Below are 18,978 nucleotides of genomic sequence, written 5' to 3'. Positions count from 1 at the left end.
CACAGGATGAGGCATTACCCCAGCGCCCCCTCCCCCGCCTGCATCACCTCTCCGGTTAAACAGTGCCCACCACCCCCCATCCCCGCTGTAAGCTGTAATCTGCACTTGCCTTCTACACTCTGCCATCATCTTTCCCTTAGTTGATCTTAGGGTCTATGAAGTTGGCATCTTCCGATCCTCAGATGATGCAGATGGTGGAGGCCAGAACACAGCCTTGGCACCGAGATACTGGGAAGAGCCCAGCTCCCCATCTGCAAACTTTCAGGTCCGCGTGCCACAATGTGCTAAGAGCCACCAGGGTGGAGGCAGAGGACACTCTCCAAGGCTACACGTCTTCAAATCGGACCTGAAGGTCCTGTGTCTCTCTTCACCGCGCCCCAGCGGACTGTCGAGGATGAGTGCAGTGGGCAAGGGAGAAGGGCCAAGATGCAGCCTATCTGGGAGCGGGTCTAAGGTGCTTGCAGCAGGGAAACACTTCGTTCTGGTTTTCTAGTTTTTCTCTTCAGCTTCCACGAGCAGTCTTAGTCCACACATACGGCCTGGAGTGAGGCTTGAGAGAACCGTAATCTGCCCACAAGATGCTGGTAGGCATCAGGGAGGAACCCTGAGGAGACTAGCCGGGTTCTTTCAAGATACTGGCAGAAGCCTGAGTCTCGATGGCGAAGGGCACCAAGATTTAAAGAGAGGGCTCCATACAGGGAGGAGTTCTGCTCGAGCCCTGAGCGGTGTGAAGGGGACGATGCGAGGGAGGAGCTGAGCCCAGAACGCACTCATGCTTAGTAAGGGCGGTGAAGGCACTCCACGGTTTCCCCCTGGGCCCTCCTGCATCTCCCCCAGCACTTCCACAACACCTAGGGTTTATCCCTGTGGCTGTGCATTTCGTGCTTTTTACTTAACTGACTCCCCCATTAGGCTGTGAGCTCTTAACTTCCCAGTGGCTGCTACAGGGTGGGAGCTGGGTTCACCGAACGACCAAACAGCGGGTCACACCACGCCAGCAGCCCTGCTGCCCGGAGGTGTTCCTTTCAATCCCCCACCATATACTGTACGTCCGCCCGTGCACCTTGCTACACCTTGCTAATCCTAACATTTAGCGAGCACTTACTGCGTGCAGGCAGGGTGAAGTGTCGGTGGGGGTCCCCCATTCCTCGGTTCCATGCCTCCGCTCAGGCAGACCTCCACAGAGCAACACTGCTGACGGCCCCACCTGCTCACTCCGCGCCGCCTGGGGCAGAAGCGACTTCCTGAACAGAACCACCTGCTTGAATTGGCGCCACCTGGCTCCTCCTGCAGGTCCGCCCGCTCGCAAGCAGGGTGCAAGCCGGTCTGCTCCCCACCCTGCAGGACGCTGGGTCCGGCAAAGCCGCCCGGGCAGACGAGGCTTGCAGCTTCCTGGCTCGGCCTGGGACTGGGTGGGTCTAATTCAGAGAAAGGCCCTTTGTCCCAGCACAGCACAACTCATTTATCGAAGATGTACATTTTATCCATGTTAACGTCTCTGAAATCCGGATGCATCTTCCAACCAGATGGCATGACACAGCTGAATTGGCTGTGACGTTTTCTTAGTGGTACATCTCACACTCAACAGCATCTTAGATTCGAAGAAACATGGTAAGCAGCATTCTCCAGCCAGCCTTATCAAGGAGCCGGTATCTTGGGCTCCGTCTGTCCCAGGGAACGGTGCTCAACTGGTTCCGAGCACAGGAACGGAGGAAAGGGGTGTTCTTTACTGCCACCCCGCCGGCCCAGCCCCAGCCCCATGCATTCCCCTGGCCTAAGCAAATAAATACGACACCTTCTCCAAGGTGTGAACACGAACAGCCCGGGCCAGGGAGAGCGGAAGCACTAGGAAGCCGGAAAGGGCAAGGGCTCACGTGGTGCGTGTGTGTGTGTGTGTGTATGTGTGCATGTGCGTGCACACGTGTGAGCACTCAGGCGATGCTCCAGCATTCAGCCCGCACCCCCTCTCCGCCCTGATCACTGTCTTATCCCACCTTCCTCCCTTTGCCGCTCGCCCCCAAAGATCCCCACGCTCCACTCCTCGATCCTCTCACGTGGCTTCTGCCCCCCACGATTAAGGCCACTGTTAGGGGCTGAATTATGTCCCCTCGAAATTCATGGATGGAAGTCCTAACCCCGGTACCTCAGAAAGTGACTATTCGGAGACGGGGTCTTTACAGGGGTCGTCAAGTTCCAGGGAGGTCATTCGGGTGGGCCAGTCTGGTTCGACTGGCGTGCTTCTGAAAGGGGAAATGTGGACACGGAAGGCGGGGTGAAGACGCGGGCAGAAGCCGGCCGTCTGAGAGCCCAGCAGAGAGGCCTAAGTCCTCGGGAAGAGCCGACCCTGCCAACACCCTGCTCCCCGACTTCTAGCCCCGGGGGCTGTGGGACTGAGCGGAGCTGGGTGGTGCAAGCTGCGGGCCTGCCGTTCCGTGAGGCAGCCCTGGGAACAGCACGGCGCGGGTAAGAGCCCCTGACAGCGGCCCCCACCACCTCTGCTCACGCGGCTTCCCCGCATTTCACAGCCCCACTCACTGCCCCTTCGCCTCCATGGCTGACTGCTTCCTGGCTTCCCTCCATTGCTCCCCTCAGGCTCTGTCTCCCAGTGGCAGACTGCCTCAGGGCTCCCTGTGCCCCCCCGCCGGGGCTAGCCCAGGGCGACCTCCTTCTCACTTGGCTTCACCCCCCCACCCGCACCCCCACCCCCAGGAGCCACGGCCCTCAGAGCTCCACCTCTAGCCGGCGTCTGTGCCAAGTTCCAGGCCCAGCACCCACCCATCTCCCAGACATCTCCACCTGCACGCCTCAAACGCATCTAGAACCAAGCGTGTCATTTCCCGCCTTCCTCCCCACAATGCCTACCCAACCTGCTCCCCTCCCCGTGTGCTGTCGATCTCAGAAAATGGCACCACCACCCGAGTATTGCCCCCCTTGGGTTACTACTCCCGAGACCAGGTGAGCTCCTTCTCTCCGCTCCCGGGCCACCCTCCCTAGACTGGGAGATCTTTCATGGCAAGGGCTGTTTAATTCATGTCTACACAGAGAGACCTCAGACTCACACTCTGGAGACACCCCACGGCGGGTGGGGGACAGTGGAAACTTCCCACATAAGATCTTAATGGGTAAGCAATTGTCACTGAAAGAGGTACCATATCACAGATAAGTTTTTATTACTTTGTCCTGCATATAGAACCCACGAAATATAAAAACATGTCCAGAATTAGTCGAAGGAACCACCCCCCACCACCAGCCCCTTCCCTCCCTGGATGGGCTCAGATGGGGGAGCTGGAGGGTTGCAGGCCGCCTCCCTCTGTCCAGTGAACAAGTTCCATATAAAAATAGATCTGTAGAGAGCTCCCAGAGAGCCATCAGCCCGCATCCGTGCAGGGCAGAGGTCTGGGACCCCTCAGGATTATGGGACCTCACTCCTCCATGGAGGGGAGGTCTACCCTGGACACCGAAGTCCTGCCAACACAGCCAGGGGGGTCCCTCTGCAGAATAGCCGGGGGATGGGGAGGGGGCTTGGGCCTTTAGAGCATGACCGATGTAGCTGGAGATGGGGACAAGGCTCCCTCCACCCAAGACGGGACACTGGTCCTCACGCCATGGCCTTTCCGGGCTTGGGTGGGGGTAGGGGGCGAGCCTGGAGGGCAGCTGGCATGGGAACGGACCCCCCGGCCCTGTCAAGGGTGGAAGCAGTATCTCAAGCTTCCCCAGTACCTCAAAGTCACTGACTGGGGCAGGTGCCCAGGAGGCGGGGAGCCGAGGGAGGGGTTCCAAGGAGAGAAGAGCCAAAGGCACTGATGTGACGCACTGTCCCCCACCGTGGGTGCTCCCCAAAAAGGCGCTGCATCTTCCAGCCTCCCGGCTTCTTCTCATGCTAGTCCCTCTGCTTGGATGCCTCTTGTCCTAGGCCCTCCCATCTTGGCCTGTGCAAAACTGCACCCACCCCAAGGACAGACACCCCCACCCCCACCTTCAAAGCCTTGTTGAACGTATGCATCAGCCTCTCAGCTGAGAAGCCTTTCCAGACACACCTCCATATACACAAATCACGAAACTGTCCATCTGCCCTCGGGCCCAGCGGCCCACAGACCCCGAGGTCTCCCGTGGGGCCCAGGGCACTTTTGGAAGGCATCCCTGTCGTACTTCTCAGTGCCTGAGCTTGTCTCCCCACCTGGGCTGAGCCCTCCACGGGCCAGCTCCATGTCTCATCCATCCCCTTCTCCTCCCCCTTGGCTCTTCCTTCCCACCCATCCCACCCACCCGCACACAGCCAAGCCCAGAGTAGGCATATGGCAGGGGTGACCTGGACAAACGCAGCCCCTGGAATCCTGTCCAGATCCAGCTGCCTTCCTGTTGTCCTCTGAAAGCCCTGGCCTCGCGATCACCACCGCCTCTGGGAAGCTCTTCTGGATAAGGAACTCTGGAGTTAGCTCAGTGTGGCCACTCCTGCCGGAGCCCCACAAAAGTCAGAGGGAGAAGGTGCTCCCCAGGAGGCTGAGGGGTGCCCAGGAGATAGCGCTTGCGAGAGGCGGTCACCTCAGAGTACCTCTAGGCTTCCTCGGGGAAAAGCATTGGTATCACAAGGTAGGACCAAGGACTCTCTCTCCAGAGCCAACCTCAGCCCTGGACTGGGAGTTGGGGGCAGGGGTTCCAACCCCAGCCCTGGCCCTGACTCCTCCACCAGCCTCCGTCATTCCTCTCTGCACAGTGTGGCTCAGAGCCTGTCAGAGAGGGAAGGTCCACCTCTGAAGATCTCTTCACCATCCCCTGGGGTGGAAGAGCAAAGCTCATGGGTCCTCCGGGGAGAAAACCTCTCCCCTCATGCTCTTCTCAGATGTCCCGGCCAGTGAATTTACAAAAGGAATGCAAACGGGAGGCCTCACTGGGCCTCAGGGGAGCACCAGAACCTTGATGGCCTAGCCAGGACCCTCACCCTCACCCTGAACTCTCAGCCCAGGGCAGGGGAGGCAGAAATCAGCTCCTGAGTCTGGGGCCTTGGGGTCCAGCCCCGGAGCTCAGCACCACCTTCGCTGCCTGGGCCTCAGGACCAGTGTGGCCGAGCCCATGCCCAGGGAGCCGAGGACCTCGCCTCTCCAGGCCCCTCAGGATGGGCTGCCAGGCAGAGGTGGTCCCTGCCAGGTCTCATGGGAGCTTATTAGGGACCCATGCTGTCAACTGGCCCATAAGTCTATGGGAAATAGGGGCACCCACTCGGGTAGGCCCCAGGCCCCAGTGGGTGTGGAAGACAGAAAAACATGAACAAGGCTATTTAAAGCTAGGTCTTCCCTCTCCGTCCTGCCCACCGTGGTCTCTGGGACCCTGCATTTCCTCCTGCTGTTATCTCAGGGGTTCTCCCCAGGGATTTAAACCCTCTGGCCAGGGGGACTGAGTCAGCCAAGGTGTTCAGACTGGGGAAAATGGGAGGAGTAGGCAGTGAAATGAGGGGACCTGTGGTCCCAAACAAGCTCTGGGCCCGAGTGCAGGGAGAGCGTGCTCACTTCCACCCCGCCGGGGTGCGGCGTGCCAGGGTCCCTGTGAGGGCTGGGGTCCTGGCCTGGAAGGACGGCGTGGCTCACACCTGCACCCCCTGGCCTTGCAGCTGGAGCATGCGTGCCCGCAGGGCGCTGATCCCACTGAGGAGGGCCTCTCGATGTTCCACCGACGAGATGCCCAGGCTCACCAGGTCCCTGAAAGAAGGGCCGGTCAGACCCAGCTGGCTCAAACCCTCTTCTGCTCTCCCTCCCTCCGTCGGGACAGGGAAGGGCCCAGAATTAGGACAGGCTCGGGCCCTCCCAGACAGGTTCCTCAGACTCACTGGGCGGCCATGGCGGCCACGGCCTCCAGGCTCCCGTAGCCACCGGCAGTGAAGCTGTCCTTGTAGCGGCCCAGGTCCAGGGCCTCCAGCCATGCACCCACGGAGCCGAAGGACGGAAAGGTGGAGAAGGCACGGTCCGCCAGGGGGGTGGGAGGCCTGGGGAGCAGAGGAGCTGTGGTCAGTCGGCAGCAGGGTTCTGGTGCCCAGACCTGGTCACTCTCCTGAGGAGAGGCCAGCCGAGAAAGGACAGGAGAAGGGGAGGGCGACCGAGCCCCAGGGCAGACCCGGCTCCACAGAGTGTGAGGCATTGTCAGAGCAGGTGTGAGTTTTGAGATACCCGGGCAGGTAGGTAGAGAGTGGGCTGCACTTGGGCCAGCTAAAGGTACTGGGAGTATCTAGGGGGTAGGACATACCTAGGACGGTTTGGGAGGTGACCCATGTTATACTTGGGACAAGAAATACTCATTTCACTTATTTTATCTATTGCTACTACAAACCTGTTCGAACTATTTCCACATGTATTCACCCAGTCAGTGGTCATTGTACTGGGACATGTGAGGCAAAACCCAGGACAAGTAGAATGACTAAGGTGGAGGACAATGTCCATGTGTCTGAGGCAGGCAGAGTATCAGATCTATCTAGGCAACTGGGTGAGCGGCCCTACCTGGACAGGTGGGGTGGGACAGGTGGGGTAGACAGGTGGGGTGGGACAGGTGAGGTGGACAGGTGGGGTGGGACAGGTAGGGCAGTTACACTTGGGCCACATGGGGAGCCCACTCACGGCGAGGCAAGTGGTCAACTGTATCTGGTGGTTGGGGATAGGTGGGAGTGAACCTGGCACAAAATGGCATCAGTTGTACCTGGGAGAGGCGGTCGTGGCACACTTTGGGGGTTCCGGGTCCTGCACCATCTTGCTCAGGATGCTGTGGATCTGGGAGAACCTGGGCCGCTCACTTGGGTCCTTCTGCCAGCAGTCTAGCATCAGACGGTGTAGGGGGGAGGGGCAGTTCCTGGGGGGTGGCAGCCGGAAGCCATCCTCCACTGCCTTGATCACCTGGGCCATGGAGGTGAGGGGCAGACAGGAAGCTTTCAGTCCCTCCAACACATGCACACATCCCATCCCAAGGAAGACTCAGGCAGTGACCAGGCAGGACCGGAAGCAAGTAGGCAGTGAAGAGGGGCCTAGGGCTGAGAGATCAAGGGTCAATGGGCAGAGGTCAGGGAGTTGGGGCCCAAGATCACTCACGTCTTGGCCAGACATGTCCCAGTAGGGCCGCTCCCCAAAGGCCATCACCTCCCACATGACGACACCAAAGCTCCACACGTCACTGGCAGAGCTGAAGTGTCCAAACTGAAGCGTCTCGGGGGCGGCCCACAGTGCTGGGCTCCGGCCACTCTGCAGGCAGGCAAGCAGGTCAGGGGCAGGAAGGGACTGGCCCAAGGACCCCCAGGGCTCCCCACCCCACGGAGCCCCAGACCCAGCCCCACCTGCCGTCCTCCCAGCTGCACCTCTGGGGAAGGCACATAATGATGCCCACACTGGCATTCATTTGGGGCCAAGTGGGGGGAGGGGCAGGGCTGTAGGGAGTGTGACCCTGACAAGGCAGGGAAGAGGGCAGCAGTGGGTGAGGGGGACCCTGGTGCAGTCTGATGGGCAGGTTTGCCTGGGAGAAGGGAACCCTCACCATGGTGGTGTAGACAGCCTCTGCTCGGTCCCGGGGGCCCCGCCCAAAGCCAGAGATCTTGCAGATAAGGCCACTGCTGAGCAGTACACGGCGGGCCGCCAGGCCCCGGTGGACGTAGCCCATTTCCGAGAGATACTTCATGGCTGATGCCAGCCCGGGCAGCAGCCCCAACAGCTGCCTGGCTGCCAGCTGGCCCTCATGCCTCTGTGGGAGGAACATGCAGTTCTCTGGGGCTGTGGGACCCCAGCGAAGTCACCTGGCCCCCTCTGGGTTTGCCCTGGGACCCACCAGGTGGGCCTGGCCAGTGGGCCCCTTTTTAGGGAACAATGCCAAGTACAAGTCCCACCAAAGAGAAAGTGAGGAACAAAGACTAACATGGTCAGCGGTACCCCCCAGGACCCAGGCCACTCACCCGCAGGAAGCCGTCCAGGGCCCCATGGCTCATGTACTCAGTGACAATCATCAAGGTGCTTCCTGTGCCAGGGATGGGGACACACAAAGCTGCCTGCCCCACCCCCCACCCCCCACCGCTCACACACATGCTCCCCCCACCCGGGCCCCAGCCTGAGCTGAGACAGCCAGAAACAAGTTTCCCCAGGTGGGCCGCACCCCTGCCCAGGACCCTCTATGCCAAAGAACAAAAGATGAGGCATCTGGAGGAGGACAAAGGCCAAGGTCTAGGAGCTGCAATAAGTTTGCTAAGAAAGATCACTCAAGGTCCAAGCAGTCCACCCCCAACAGGGTCACTACAGGTCAGAAAGGTCATTCAAGGTCGGAAGGGTCTCCCTGAGTCGGTGAAAGAGAGCTGAGGCCTTCTCTCCATATTGGGCAGCTTAGGGGCTCCCCATCCCATGGCTGGAGGAAGGGCCTGGGGGCATAGGAGCACCCCACCTCCCACCCTGTTTCCACCCATACTTGCGGAGGACACGGCCCTACCTCGGGTGACGACACCCTCCAGCCTCACGACATGGCTGTGGTCGAACTGGCCCAGGGTGAGGGCCTCAGCCAGGAAGCTGAGCCTCTGGGAGTCAGAGCAGCCGTCCCTGAGGGTGTGCACGGCCACGGGGAGCTCCTGGAGGCCAGGGAGCTGCAGGCGGCCGAAGGACAGCTCCCCGAACCGCCCTGTGAGGACAGAGCACCTCAGTCCCCTGGAGGCCACCCCCCTGGCCAACCCAGGCCCGGTGAGCAGCGGAGAAAGCAGCTTGGGATCACAGGCTGTTCCTGGCCTGGGGCTCAGGGCTCCCGAGTTCGAATCATGGCAAGCTGAGACCCAGTGATGTGACGTGGGCTTCGCAGTCCCCACCTCGCTCTGCATGAGGAGCTATCGTGCCCGTTTTACAGACAAGGAACGAGTTCAGAGCAGAAGAGGCACACAGCTGGTCAGCGGTAGAGCCAGGACTAGAACTCAGGTGTGTCTGGTCCCCAAGTCTGTGAATGCTCCTCCCCACTGTGCCCCCCCATGAAGGCCTGGGACTATACTTCTGCCAGTGGCAGTCTGCGGAGGCCAGGGGGGAAAGGGCTAGGGTGGGGAGGCCTCCTCAGTGACCATGGGGACGAGGAGAGGGTAGGAAGGCAGGATCACAGACTCCTCTGCCATCCCCTTCCCTGGAACCCAGTGGGTGGAGGTCCTGTTTGGTGTGGAGCTGGGGCTTCCTGGGCAGGCCAGGATTGGGGTGAAGGCAGGGCTTCCAGAAATGGGGGAGGGCCTGGAGGGCAGAGGTGAGGATGAGGGAAGAGAGGGGGCTCTTGGGACGGACAAGGCTTCCTGGGTGCCCAGCTTGCCTGCTCCAAGGCTTTTCTCCAGTGTGACAGTTTTTGCATCCAGCTCCTTAGCAAACAGATGAACAGCCTGCAGCGGGTCCCCACAGCTCTGGGGGTCTAAGAACGTGCGGCGCGTCGGGACTTTGACTGGAATGCAGGGAGAACAGACAGGGGCTGGAGGAAGGGGTTCTGTGGCCGGGGGTGGGAGGGGTCATGAAGGGCAGCAAGGAAGAGGGCTAAGCAGGGGCAGGCGACAACTCACAGTGGAAATACAGCTCCTCCTCATCGTGGGCGTCCTGACCTCCTTTGCCATAGGGGCAGGGCCTGGGCAGATGCAGAGTCACTCTTTGAGCCAGGCAGCCCCAGCCCTTGGCCTCTTACCAGACCCAGGGTGGCAGCTCCTTATCCCTTCAAAACCATTAAGATCTGTGCCCTAGGGGAGGGACCTTCTTGTCCTGCTTTGAGAGCTCCTCCCCACAGCCGACACATAACCCCAGCCCCAGACCTAACCCCTCATCCCCACCCACATTCCTAATTATTTTCCCTCTGAGACACAATGCATATTCTTGCACCTCCAGAGGCATCCAAATCCATACCCCTGACTTTGAACCCCTGAACTTTGAGCAAATCGGGTGGCCCCTGCAGTCAGGGGCAGCCGGGGTCTAGCCAGGTAAACAAGCACTGAGCATCTATCGCAAGCCCGCTCACAGGTCCAAGCACAGAGGGGCACACGCAGCCGATGGGCCTGACCAGTCCCAGACCTCCAAGGAGGGCTTCCTGAGGCAGAGGTGGCCATGGACCAAAGGACTGCGTCACTATCACCAGAGCCCCCAACAGGCATTAGGGGCCCCTGAAGGGGGCCTTGCTGGCCCAGAGGAGAGCCCTGGTGGTGTTGAGCAGGTGAGCACCATGACTCAATCTGCATTTTAGAAAGATCACGCTGGCTGCAGCTGCCGCCCCCCGCCCCGACCCTCAGGAGCTGACGGTGGCTCAGTGGCTCGGGCTACAGGGGGAGCATGGACCCGGAGAAAAGAGGACTCGAGTGCTCAAGTGATGTTTAGGTGACAGGGCCACAGGGCTCCGAGACTGCTAGAAGGCAGAAAGGAGGAGGGAGAAGGTCGGAATGACTTCTGGGGTTCTGCATTGCCCAACCGTTGATGGTGGTGCCGTTTACAAGGACAGGGAGAAAGAAGCTCTCGCTCGGGCTGCGCCGGTGGGAACGAACGTGCAGCGCCCACGGGATGAGCAGGGAGGGGCGCGGAGTAGGGAGTTAGAAATGAGTGGGGTGGGGGGTGCAAGAGAGGTCTGCCCTGGAGATACGAGTGCGGCAGCTGTGAGCATTGTCCAGGAAGAGGACAGAGCCTGGGAAGTGGGACCGTGGACAAGTCTGAGGACCCCGACATTCAGAGACCGGGTAGAGGAGAAAGAGGCCATGGAGGAGATCACAAAAGAACCGCCAGACAAGTCAAAGGGAAACAGAAGGGAAATCAGGGGTGGCCACGTCACAGGAAGGCAGGAAAGAAAAAAGTGGCACGGGGAGAGAGATGGTGTGGAGGCTCGGAGGAGGGGGCGGTTAGGGAGATGTTTCTATATGGATGGGAAAGGGGGCTGAAGTGGTCACGATGGTGGTTAGCAGCATGGGCTCTGGAACCTCACGCAGGGACTGGCTTCCCAGCTCCTCTGCTTGGTAGCTGTGGGACTCGGTGGGCTCAGATTTCTCTTTAATAAAATCAGGATAAAGACAGCCCCGCCCGATACAGCATGGTTGCACAGAGCTTACTAAGCACTCACTAAATGTCAGCTGTTATGTGGGGCAGAGGGGGACATTAGAAACAGTAGGGTTCCTGAGGTGGTGAGAAGGGGCGGGGTTCGGAACACAGCAGGAAGGACTAAGAGGAAGGCACCTCCTCCAGGGCACAGGGAGGGAGAGGATGGGTGCAGAGACAGGCAGGTGTGCAGACTTGCGGATGAGGGGCCAGGCGGCCAATGATGCACTGAAGGAGCAGGTGCAACAGATGTGGCCGAGGGGGCAAGCTGTAAGGACAGGGCACCTGCGGGGCATGAGTGGAAAGGCCAGCTGGACAGAGTATTTGGGGTGATGGCGAGGTCCATGGCAGGATACAGGAGAGGGAGGCCGGGGTGGAACGGAACAGAAGGTCCTTGGGAATGAGGAAGTCAAAGAACCAAGAAGCGAAGGGGTGGGACAGGTTACCAAGGGCACTGAAGTCACCCAGAGTGGTGACAGGACTTCCCATGAATGAGAACATCCAGGAAAGGTGGGTAGAGAGAAAGGGGGCAAGGCCGAGCAGATGGAGGAGTGGCAGAGAAACCGAGAAGCTTCCACCAGACAACACCCTCTGGTGAGAAGTGGGATGAGCCAGGATGGGGTGGGGACGGAAAGCAGAGGGGAGGAGACCCCGCAGAGGGCAAGTTCTGCAGGGACTCAGAGAGAGGTCAGCCTGTGAGGCTGGCTGGACATGCCCATCGGCACCTGACCCGCAGATTCTCCCTGTTTCCGTGCCATGGGATTTTGAGCAGGTTTTGAGACCGACCCCTGGCTTCCTCGACCTGCCCTAGTGCATCTGTCTCCGAGGTGCTCCTGGGCAGCTACTCCTGTCCTGCACAGCCCTTGCCCGGAAGGGTGCTCCTTATACCCCTCTCTCCCGGTTCCTCCGCCTGCCTCCCTGAGCTCTTAAGCTCCCAGCCAGGACAAGAGGCTCTCAGCTCCTGTCCATTCCTACTTTCCCAACAGGTCCAATATGGGCGTCTAAGCACCAGAAAGGAGCTTACTACTCCTGTCCTGCCTCCCTGACTGTCCTGGCCCAGGCAGAGGGGCTCCCAGACCCCCAGGTCAAGGATCTCCCCTCCTTAGTCACTTTCAGTGCTCCAGTCAAGGCCAGCAAACAGTGCTGTGGGAATACTCGCTGTCCCTCCAGCCCACAGGCAGTTCCAGGATGCTGAGATGTGCTGGGATGTGGCTCCCCGAGCAGCCATCGCTCGCCTCTGCTCCCCCCCCACCCCGCCCCCGGCCCATCACATGCAGACTTTCCACCCCTCAAGTCTGCTGACCTCAGCCCCAGCCTGGTACCTCTGCATGCAGCAGAGTGTGGCCCTGGGGAGAAGGTGGAAATACATGCTATGAGCTTTCTGCTGCGTGCAAAAGGACTGGAATCTTCTCTGAAACAAACTCGAGCTCCACATCCTTCCCCCTCCTCCCACCCCCTTTCTCTGCCCACTCTCCTGCAAGCTTCCTCCTGGTGAATGAGTTCCCCTCCCTGGCCTCCCCCCTCCCACACACAGTTTCTGCCTTTCTTCCCTTTGCCTGTGTTCAAGGGCCTCAAGATCCCTTGCGGGCAGGGGCTGGGGGCCTCTGAGCGCCTCAGGAGAATCCTAATCACACTGGAGCAGCCGGAGCTTGATTCCATCCTCAGTGATGCCTTCTGACATTTAACGAGCTAAGGAGCTCAATCCCCTTCATCCCAGAGCGGGCTGAGCTGGAGGCAGCGCCGGCTGCGGCAGGAGCAGTAAGTGGGGGAGGGGCCGGGACCGCGCCGGCCCTGCCTGGATCTACACCGCAGGATGCTTGCGTGCGCAAATCTGCATGTGTGCGAATGCACGCACAGACAAAGGGGCCGTGAGCACACGTGAGTGTGCCCAGGGCCACGACCCAGCAGGAGTCAGCCAAGCCGGGACCAGCCACCTACCTCCTCCACATGGCCAGCACGCTCATCACAGAGCCCAGGACGAGGAGGGCTGAGACGGTCACCACGGTGACGACGACCGCAGGGTTGTGGTCCCTGGACCCTGAGGCAGCTGGGGGTAAAGCAGGAGGTTGAGGCAGGCCGAGGGCCAGGCTCCGGGGGCCGCCCCAGGGCAGGCTCCTGCCCTGCCCCCACAGCAGAAGGCCCACGGGGGCGCTTGGAGCTTCCTCCTCTCCCTGCAGTCCAGCTCTGCGAGAGGCCCCGGGGTCCAGACAGGCAGGCCTGGGCCTCCCTTTGGCCTTTCAGATGGGCATGACTTAATGTAGCTCTGCAGGGGGAATGGCCTCTCACCTGAGCTCCCCAGCCCCATCCGGACCACCGCCGCCAATTACAGTAAGGTAACACTGAATGCACACTTACTCAGGATACTGTGCCACGTGCCTTAACTAAATGACCCTGTTTCACTGTCACAACCAGCCAGTAAGGTGGTGGTGTCTCCATTTTATAGCTGAGAAGACCGACATCGAGAAAAGTTGTGCAGTTTGCCCAGGGTCCCACGACTACTAAATGGTAAACCTAAGATTTGAGCCTGATTCCAAAAGCCTCTACTGTGAGCTATTTCCCCAAGTGAGGGGTCTAGAGGACCGCAGGCTCCCAGCCCCTTCTATCCATCCCTCCATCCCTCCATCCCTCCATCCAACATGTGTGACAGGCTGGCGCCAGCACTTGGAAGGCAGTGATGAATGAGCCAGAATCCCTGCCCCGGAGGAGGCTAGAGACCAGTGGGGGAGACAGAAACAAAATTCCTAACTGTAGAATGAAAACAGAAAGAGAGAGCTGAGCAGAGACACGCTCATTTCTTCCTAAAGCCAGTGAGGAAGGCTTCACAGAAAAGGCGTGGCATCTGCACTGGGCCTGGGAGCTCGGAAAGGTTCTGGTGGTGCTTGGACGCACAGGCAGGGTCTGGAAAATGGCGAGCCATCCCGTGGGGCTGGGAAAACAGGCCGCATGGGGGCCGAGAGGGGCCAGATGTGAAGCTGGATGGTGGGAGGAAAAAGGGAATGGGGGGGGAAGGGGGGGAGGAGACAGCACCTGAAGGGCCTGGGATGCCAGGCCAAGGAGCAGGGACTTCATCCTGAGGGTGACAGGGAGCCAGGGAGCAACGGCCAGAGTTCCTGCCTGAGGGGAAAGGGATGAAGGTATCTGCTGGGTTGGAAGCGGGGATGGACAGGAGGTACCTGAGAGAGGGGGAAATGTTTGGGAAAACTATTGAGAATGGGGGAGATGCTGCGCAGTACTGGAGACTCCGTTGAGATTAGATGAGGCGTGGGACGCAGGTCTCAGGCCAGCTCCAGGCTCCAGGACAAGCAGGGCGGGCACAACGCAGCATCCAGGGAGTGAGGGAGCATTTCCCCGGGGAGCATTTCCCCGGGGAGGATCCACAGCGGCTGGGGCGATATGGGGCCAGGAGGGGCTCAGAACCTGGGAGCTGAGGTTGGATCCCCAGGGCTGTTAGGAGGATGTCACAGTCAAGTGACAAGGGACAGAGGAGGAAGGGAGAGTTAGACGCCAACAAGGCCAAGGTCAATGAGAGGACTTTAGAGCCCATGGTTCCAGAGGTGGGGACAGGACCCGGGGTCTGGATGGGGCAGAGGTGGGTGGGGTTGCCAAGAACTGTTTGAAATGAAGTGTCCATGTGGACCTGGAAATGGAGACAGGGCGGTTGTGGCAGGTGGCTTATGAGATGTGCCCCCTGGATTCCCCACCTCTTGGTATTCAGTCCCCTTGAGTGTGGGCTTGACATAGTGACTTGTTTCTAATGAAGAGAATGCAGCCGAAGGATGGGATGTCACAGACAAGAGACTGTGGCTTGTCTTGGGCACCCTCTCTCTCTCTCTCTCTCTCACTCAGTCTCTGAAAGAATCGAGTTGCTGTGTGATGAGGAGCTCTAGGCAGAAGCCCAAGAGGCAGAGAACTGCATGCCTCCAGCAAAGAGCCAGCGAAAACCCGAGCCTTGAGACAACTGCAGCTGTGAGGGACCCTGAGCCCATGGCACCTAGTTAAGCTGCACCCAGATGCCTGGCCCACAAAAACCATGAGAGAACAAATGTTGGCTGTTTGCAGCTACTCGGTTTGGGGTAATTTGTTACGCAGCAATGGGTAGCTGATACAGGGCTGAAGCGGGATCCTTAATCGTGCTCCTGAGTTAGGGTCACAGATCACTGGAAGAAGGGGTCTGCAGACTGGGAGACCTGTTCCCCCAGAGCCTGGGCCACAGCCAAGGAGGCCGAGGGTCCGAGCAGGGTCTACTCACTGGGAAGCACCAACTGAATGGAAATCATCGGCCCATTTCAGCTAACAGCCCCCAGCTCCCACCCCCACCACACTCACTCCAGCCAAACCTGTGCGCCTTTGTTCAGATGGATTCGTCTACCCCACATGCCTTCCCTGCCCATCTCCACACATTCAAATGCTCCCCAGCCTTCAAGACAGAGCTCTAATCTCCTCCTGCCAGCACCTGGCCAAGGTCTGGCACAGACAGGCATTCGAGCGAGAAGCGCTGTCTCTCTTCCCAGAACCCAAACTCCTTCAACATTTTATCTCTACCTCCCTTTGGGCTCCAGCTCTTCCTATCTTGGATTAGACTCACGTAGCAGGTTGGAAAGAATTATTATCTTGACAGCTGATGTCAGAATGCCTCTTAGGGGGAACTGCCTTTGTCTGGGAAAATACTTTCGTGAACTGCTCGGGGTAGATAGAGGTGAGACCCTGAGGGCAGGGTTCGCAGCAGGCAAAACCACCAAAGCCACAGCTAAGCTGCTCATCTCTCGTCATGAAAGGGAATTTGGGGGTGGGGGTGGGGAGAAGAGGAGCCAGGGGAGGGAGGTGAAGGGAGGAAGCGGGTAGCATAATACCACGGGGGAGAAGCCAGAGCCGTTTTAAAATCAGGGCATCTGATGTTCAGCTTTTGCTCTGTTTAGTTGTTTCATCTTGATAATAGCTTTATTGGGAGAAATGATTCACGTACCATACAATCCCCCCACTGAACGTGCACAACCCTCGCTCTGTTTTGTTTTGTTTATTGCTGTGGTGCGACCCCTTTGTGTCCCCAACCTTCAGTGAAGTGTGCTTCTCACTCTAAGGCCGAGTGGGGAAAGGGACGGCATCCCATGTTTGAGTCTATATCACGGCAGAGAGAAAGAAGCAGAATGGGAAAGAATTTAGCCTTCGGAGCAAGAAGTGACCATGAGACTACAACTCCTCCCAAGAAAAATAGCAAGAATCTTGGAGAGGGCACAGGATGTTTCTACAAGACACGGGAGGTCCTGGGAGGCTGGAGATCCCAGCTGAGACGTGGCTTATAGCTGTTCATGAGCCCCTCCCCTGTGAGCTCCCCCAGGACGAGGCCCTCCCATTTAATTCATGTCACTGAATAGGCCCTCGTTGATGGATTCCAAATTCATGAATTATTTAGGTTGTAATTAAACTGTTCTGTGGGCTCCCTTAATTGCATGGATAACCACCCCCACCCCAGCTGGTCTCCCCACCTCAGCCCCTCCCTACATACACACATCACTTACCCTCCCCTGGGGTCTGCACTTCAATGGAGGGATTGAAGCTCTGGGTCTCCCAGGAGGGCCCCGGGGAAGCTGCCCGGATCTGAAAGACGTAGCGGGTAGCCGGTTTCAGGTTGGTGACTGTGACCGCAGGTGCCCCTGTCTTCACCGTGGAGTAAGTCTGCTCACTCTGACCCTGAGGAAGGACCAAGAAGTAAGGCTCAGACCCAGGTCCAGACCCGCGCTCCTTGGAGAATGATGGGGGCCAGGAGTAGGGGGGTGGAGAAGCGCTGAGGCGAGCATGGACCAGGTGGGAGAACCTGACTCTGACCATCTAGGGAGGGCTCCGTAGGCTTCTTCCACAGGCTCTCCAACCCCTCCCTGCACCCAAGGTCCCAAGTACACTCAGTGGTATTTGTGGCTAAGAGCAGTAAGAGAAACTCGAGAGAAGACGCTAGATCCCCCTTCTGGAGGACAGACGTCAGGGCCTCGCGGTCCAGAGGGTGAGCTGGGCCTGATGCCTCGGAGGAGTGAGAAACAGCCCTGACACCTGCCCGGCCCCTGTCAGCTCACACAGATCCTTCTCTTTGTCATCTGGTTTTCACAGACAAGGACTGGGGCACAGAGGGGTGGAAAGACTCGCCCAAGGCCCCTGCTGGACAGTGGGGACAGCGGTAGCTGTCACGGAGGGAGGGCCAGCTCACTACCCGCTGCTGAGCTAGACTCTTCAGAGGCCTGGGGCTACCTACAGCGCCCACAGTAGTAGTTCTCTCTTCCTTTATAGGGAACGGTCGCATCAGGGAAGGGTCAGAACACCACCGTCTTGATTCCTTCGGGTCCCGTGCGTACTTTATATCATACTGCCCCCAGCACATCTGATAATGGTGTGTACTGGGGATGTGGCCACCGTTTCGTCTCTGCCTGCCCCCCCCCAACCTTATTAGAGCCCCTGCCAAGCTCACAGCCCCTCATTATCATGTGGTCCAGTTCTTTGGTCATGGTATTCAGGAATGGGGAAGACTCTGACCTGAACTGGGCCAGTCGGAATCTCTCTTCCAGGTATCTGAACGACCCAGGGAAAGACAGTGAGACAGGGGCTGCAGGCGGGACCTCTGAGAGACGGGCAGGGTAGGGGCAGGGCGGGGCGAAGAGACAAGGCTGCTGTCCTGGGCCGCCCTCATGGGCCCTGAGCAAGCCCCTGTGCAGAGGACACAGGCACTGGTGTGCACAGAGAAGGGCAGATGAGGAGCACCATGCCTCCAGGACTTGTGGTCCCGGGCTTCCCTGCGATGACCCTGAAGCCTTTCACACGGAACCCCTTTTGTACAGGCTCCTCTTTTCAAGGGTTTTGGTTCCCTGCAAATTTACAGCCCCTTAGGGCCTGGAGCACCCACCCAGCTCTGCTTCGGGACTCTGTCTCCTATGCGCTGACCCCCACCCCATGTCAGTTCAGTGAGGCCTCTGTGAGCAACGACTGCGTGCACAGCTCCTTCCCAGTGTCCTCTGCGGTCTCCTAAACCTCAGGGCTCCTCAGAGCTCTGTCTCGGCCCCTCTTCTCATGCTCAATGTCCTTCTTGGCCTTCTCTTCCGGCCCTTGGCTTCATTCAGCTCCCAGCCCTATGCTGAAAGGCTCCACCTCTTTTTCCAGGATAGGCCTCTGCCTTGAGCTGCAGACCCCCAAGTCCACCTGGATGTACCAGGGACCCCCTGAATGTTGCATGGGCCAACCCCAGCTCACCCTCTGAGCCCAGACAGGCTTCTCCTCCTCCATGGATGGCACCCCATCCCCTAGATCTCCCAGCAGTGACTCAGGAGTCCCTCCTCCTTCGTGTTCACTCCCCACCCACCCCCAACTCACAGCTCTCAGTAGACTTCCAGTATTCAAAAACTATTATCTGATTCAGCTAAGAAGTCCCTCGAGTCACTAAGGGCTGAGTGAAGTTCTGACACATGACATGCTGAAGATGAAAGCAAGGTTTTGCTTGAATGAAGAAAACTGGCACCAAGGTGAGAAACACTTTAACGGTAGATTACATATCACATTTAAAGACGATAAATTTATGGGGAAAAGAGATAGTGGATTGGGACATATCTCCATCTGTCAAGTCGAGGTTGAACTGCAACCGTAGATTGACAACAGATACAAGAAGTCAGCAAAAATTAGCAAAAGCATCCTATAAGGATCAATCGGCTAGATGGAGTTTACAATAAGGACACTGTATATCTTTTCTTCTTATCTGTAAACGATGCATTACACATCCTGTATATCAGTAAAACTGTAATAATAATTCATACATCCATTCATTGTTCTGGAGAGCAGGATGTTAAACATTTACCAGCACACGGCCAAGTTCCAGTGGACCACCTGACCTAGGTCAGACATGTTTGTAAATTTTGAAACAATATGGTATTTCTGCATTCTTTTTCTTAAAAAGGGTTGCAAATTGTATGTA

The 18,978-nt window shown here is 58.4% G+C and overlaps 1 protein-coding gene across 1 annotated transcript in view; it reads right to left on the bottom strand.

Annotated features, from left to right (window-relative positions):
- Positions 1 to 5,578: 5,578 nt before the first annotated feature.
- Positions 5,579 to 18,978, bottom strand: part of EPHA10 (EPH receptor A10) — a 37,711-nt gene continuing 24,311 nt past the window's right edge. The window contains exons 7-17 of the mRNA XM_035020188.1: positions 16,550 to 16,721; positions 12,972 to 13,080; positions 9,530 to 9,591; positions 9,289 to 9,414; positions 8,443 to 8,628; positions 7,919 to 7,980; positions 7,507 to 7,710; positions 7,068 to 7,217; positions 6,682 to 6,875; positions 5,822 to 5,977; positions 5,579 to 5,693 (exon numbers count right to left, since the gene is read on the bottom strand). Of these exons, the coding sequence (XP_034876079.1) occupies positions 5,579 to 5,693; positions 5,822 to 5,977; positions 6,682 to 6,875; positions 7,068 to 7,217; positions 7,507 to 7,710; positions 7,919 to 7,980; positions 8,443 to 8,628; positions 9,289 to 9,414; positions 9,530 to 9,591; positions 12,972 to 13,080; positions 16,550 to 16,721 (1,536 nt within the window). The remainder of the gene's footprint in view (positions 5,694 to 5,821; positions 5,978 to 6,681; positions 6,876 to 7,067; positions 7,218 to 7,506; positions 7,711 to 7,918; positions 7,981 to 8,442; positions 8,629 to 9,288; positions 9,415 to 9,529; positions 9,592 to 12,971; positions 13,081 to 16,549; positions 16,722 to 18,978) is intronic.

This window comes from Mirounga leonina, unplaced genomic scaffold (genome assembly GCF_011800145.1).
Source record: "Mirounga leonina isolate KUSES-001 unplaced genomic scaffold, KU_Mleo_1.0 Mir_173, whole genome shotgun sequence".
NCBI classification, from domain to species: Eukaryota; Metazoa; Chordata; class Mammalia; order Carnivora; family Phocidae; genus Mirounga; species Mirounga leonina.
Note: the sequence above shows the minus strand (reverse complement) of the source record. Positions and strands in the feature narration are given on the sequence as shown.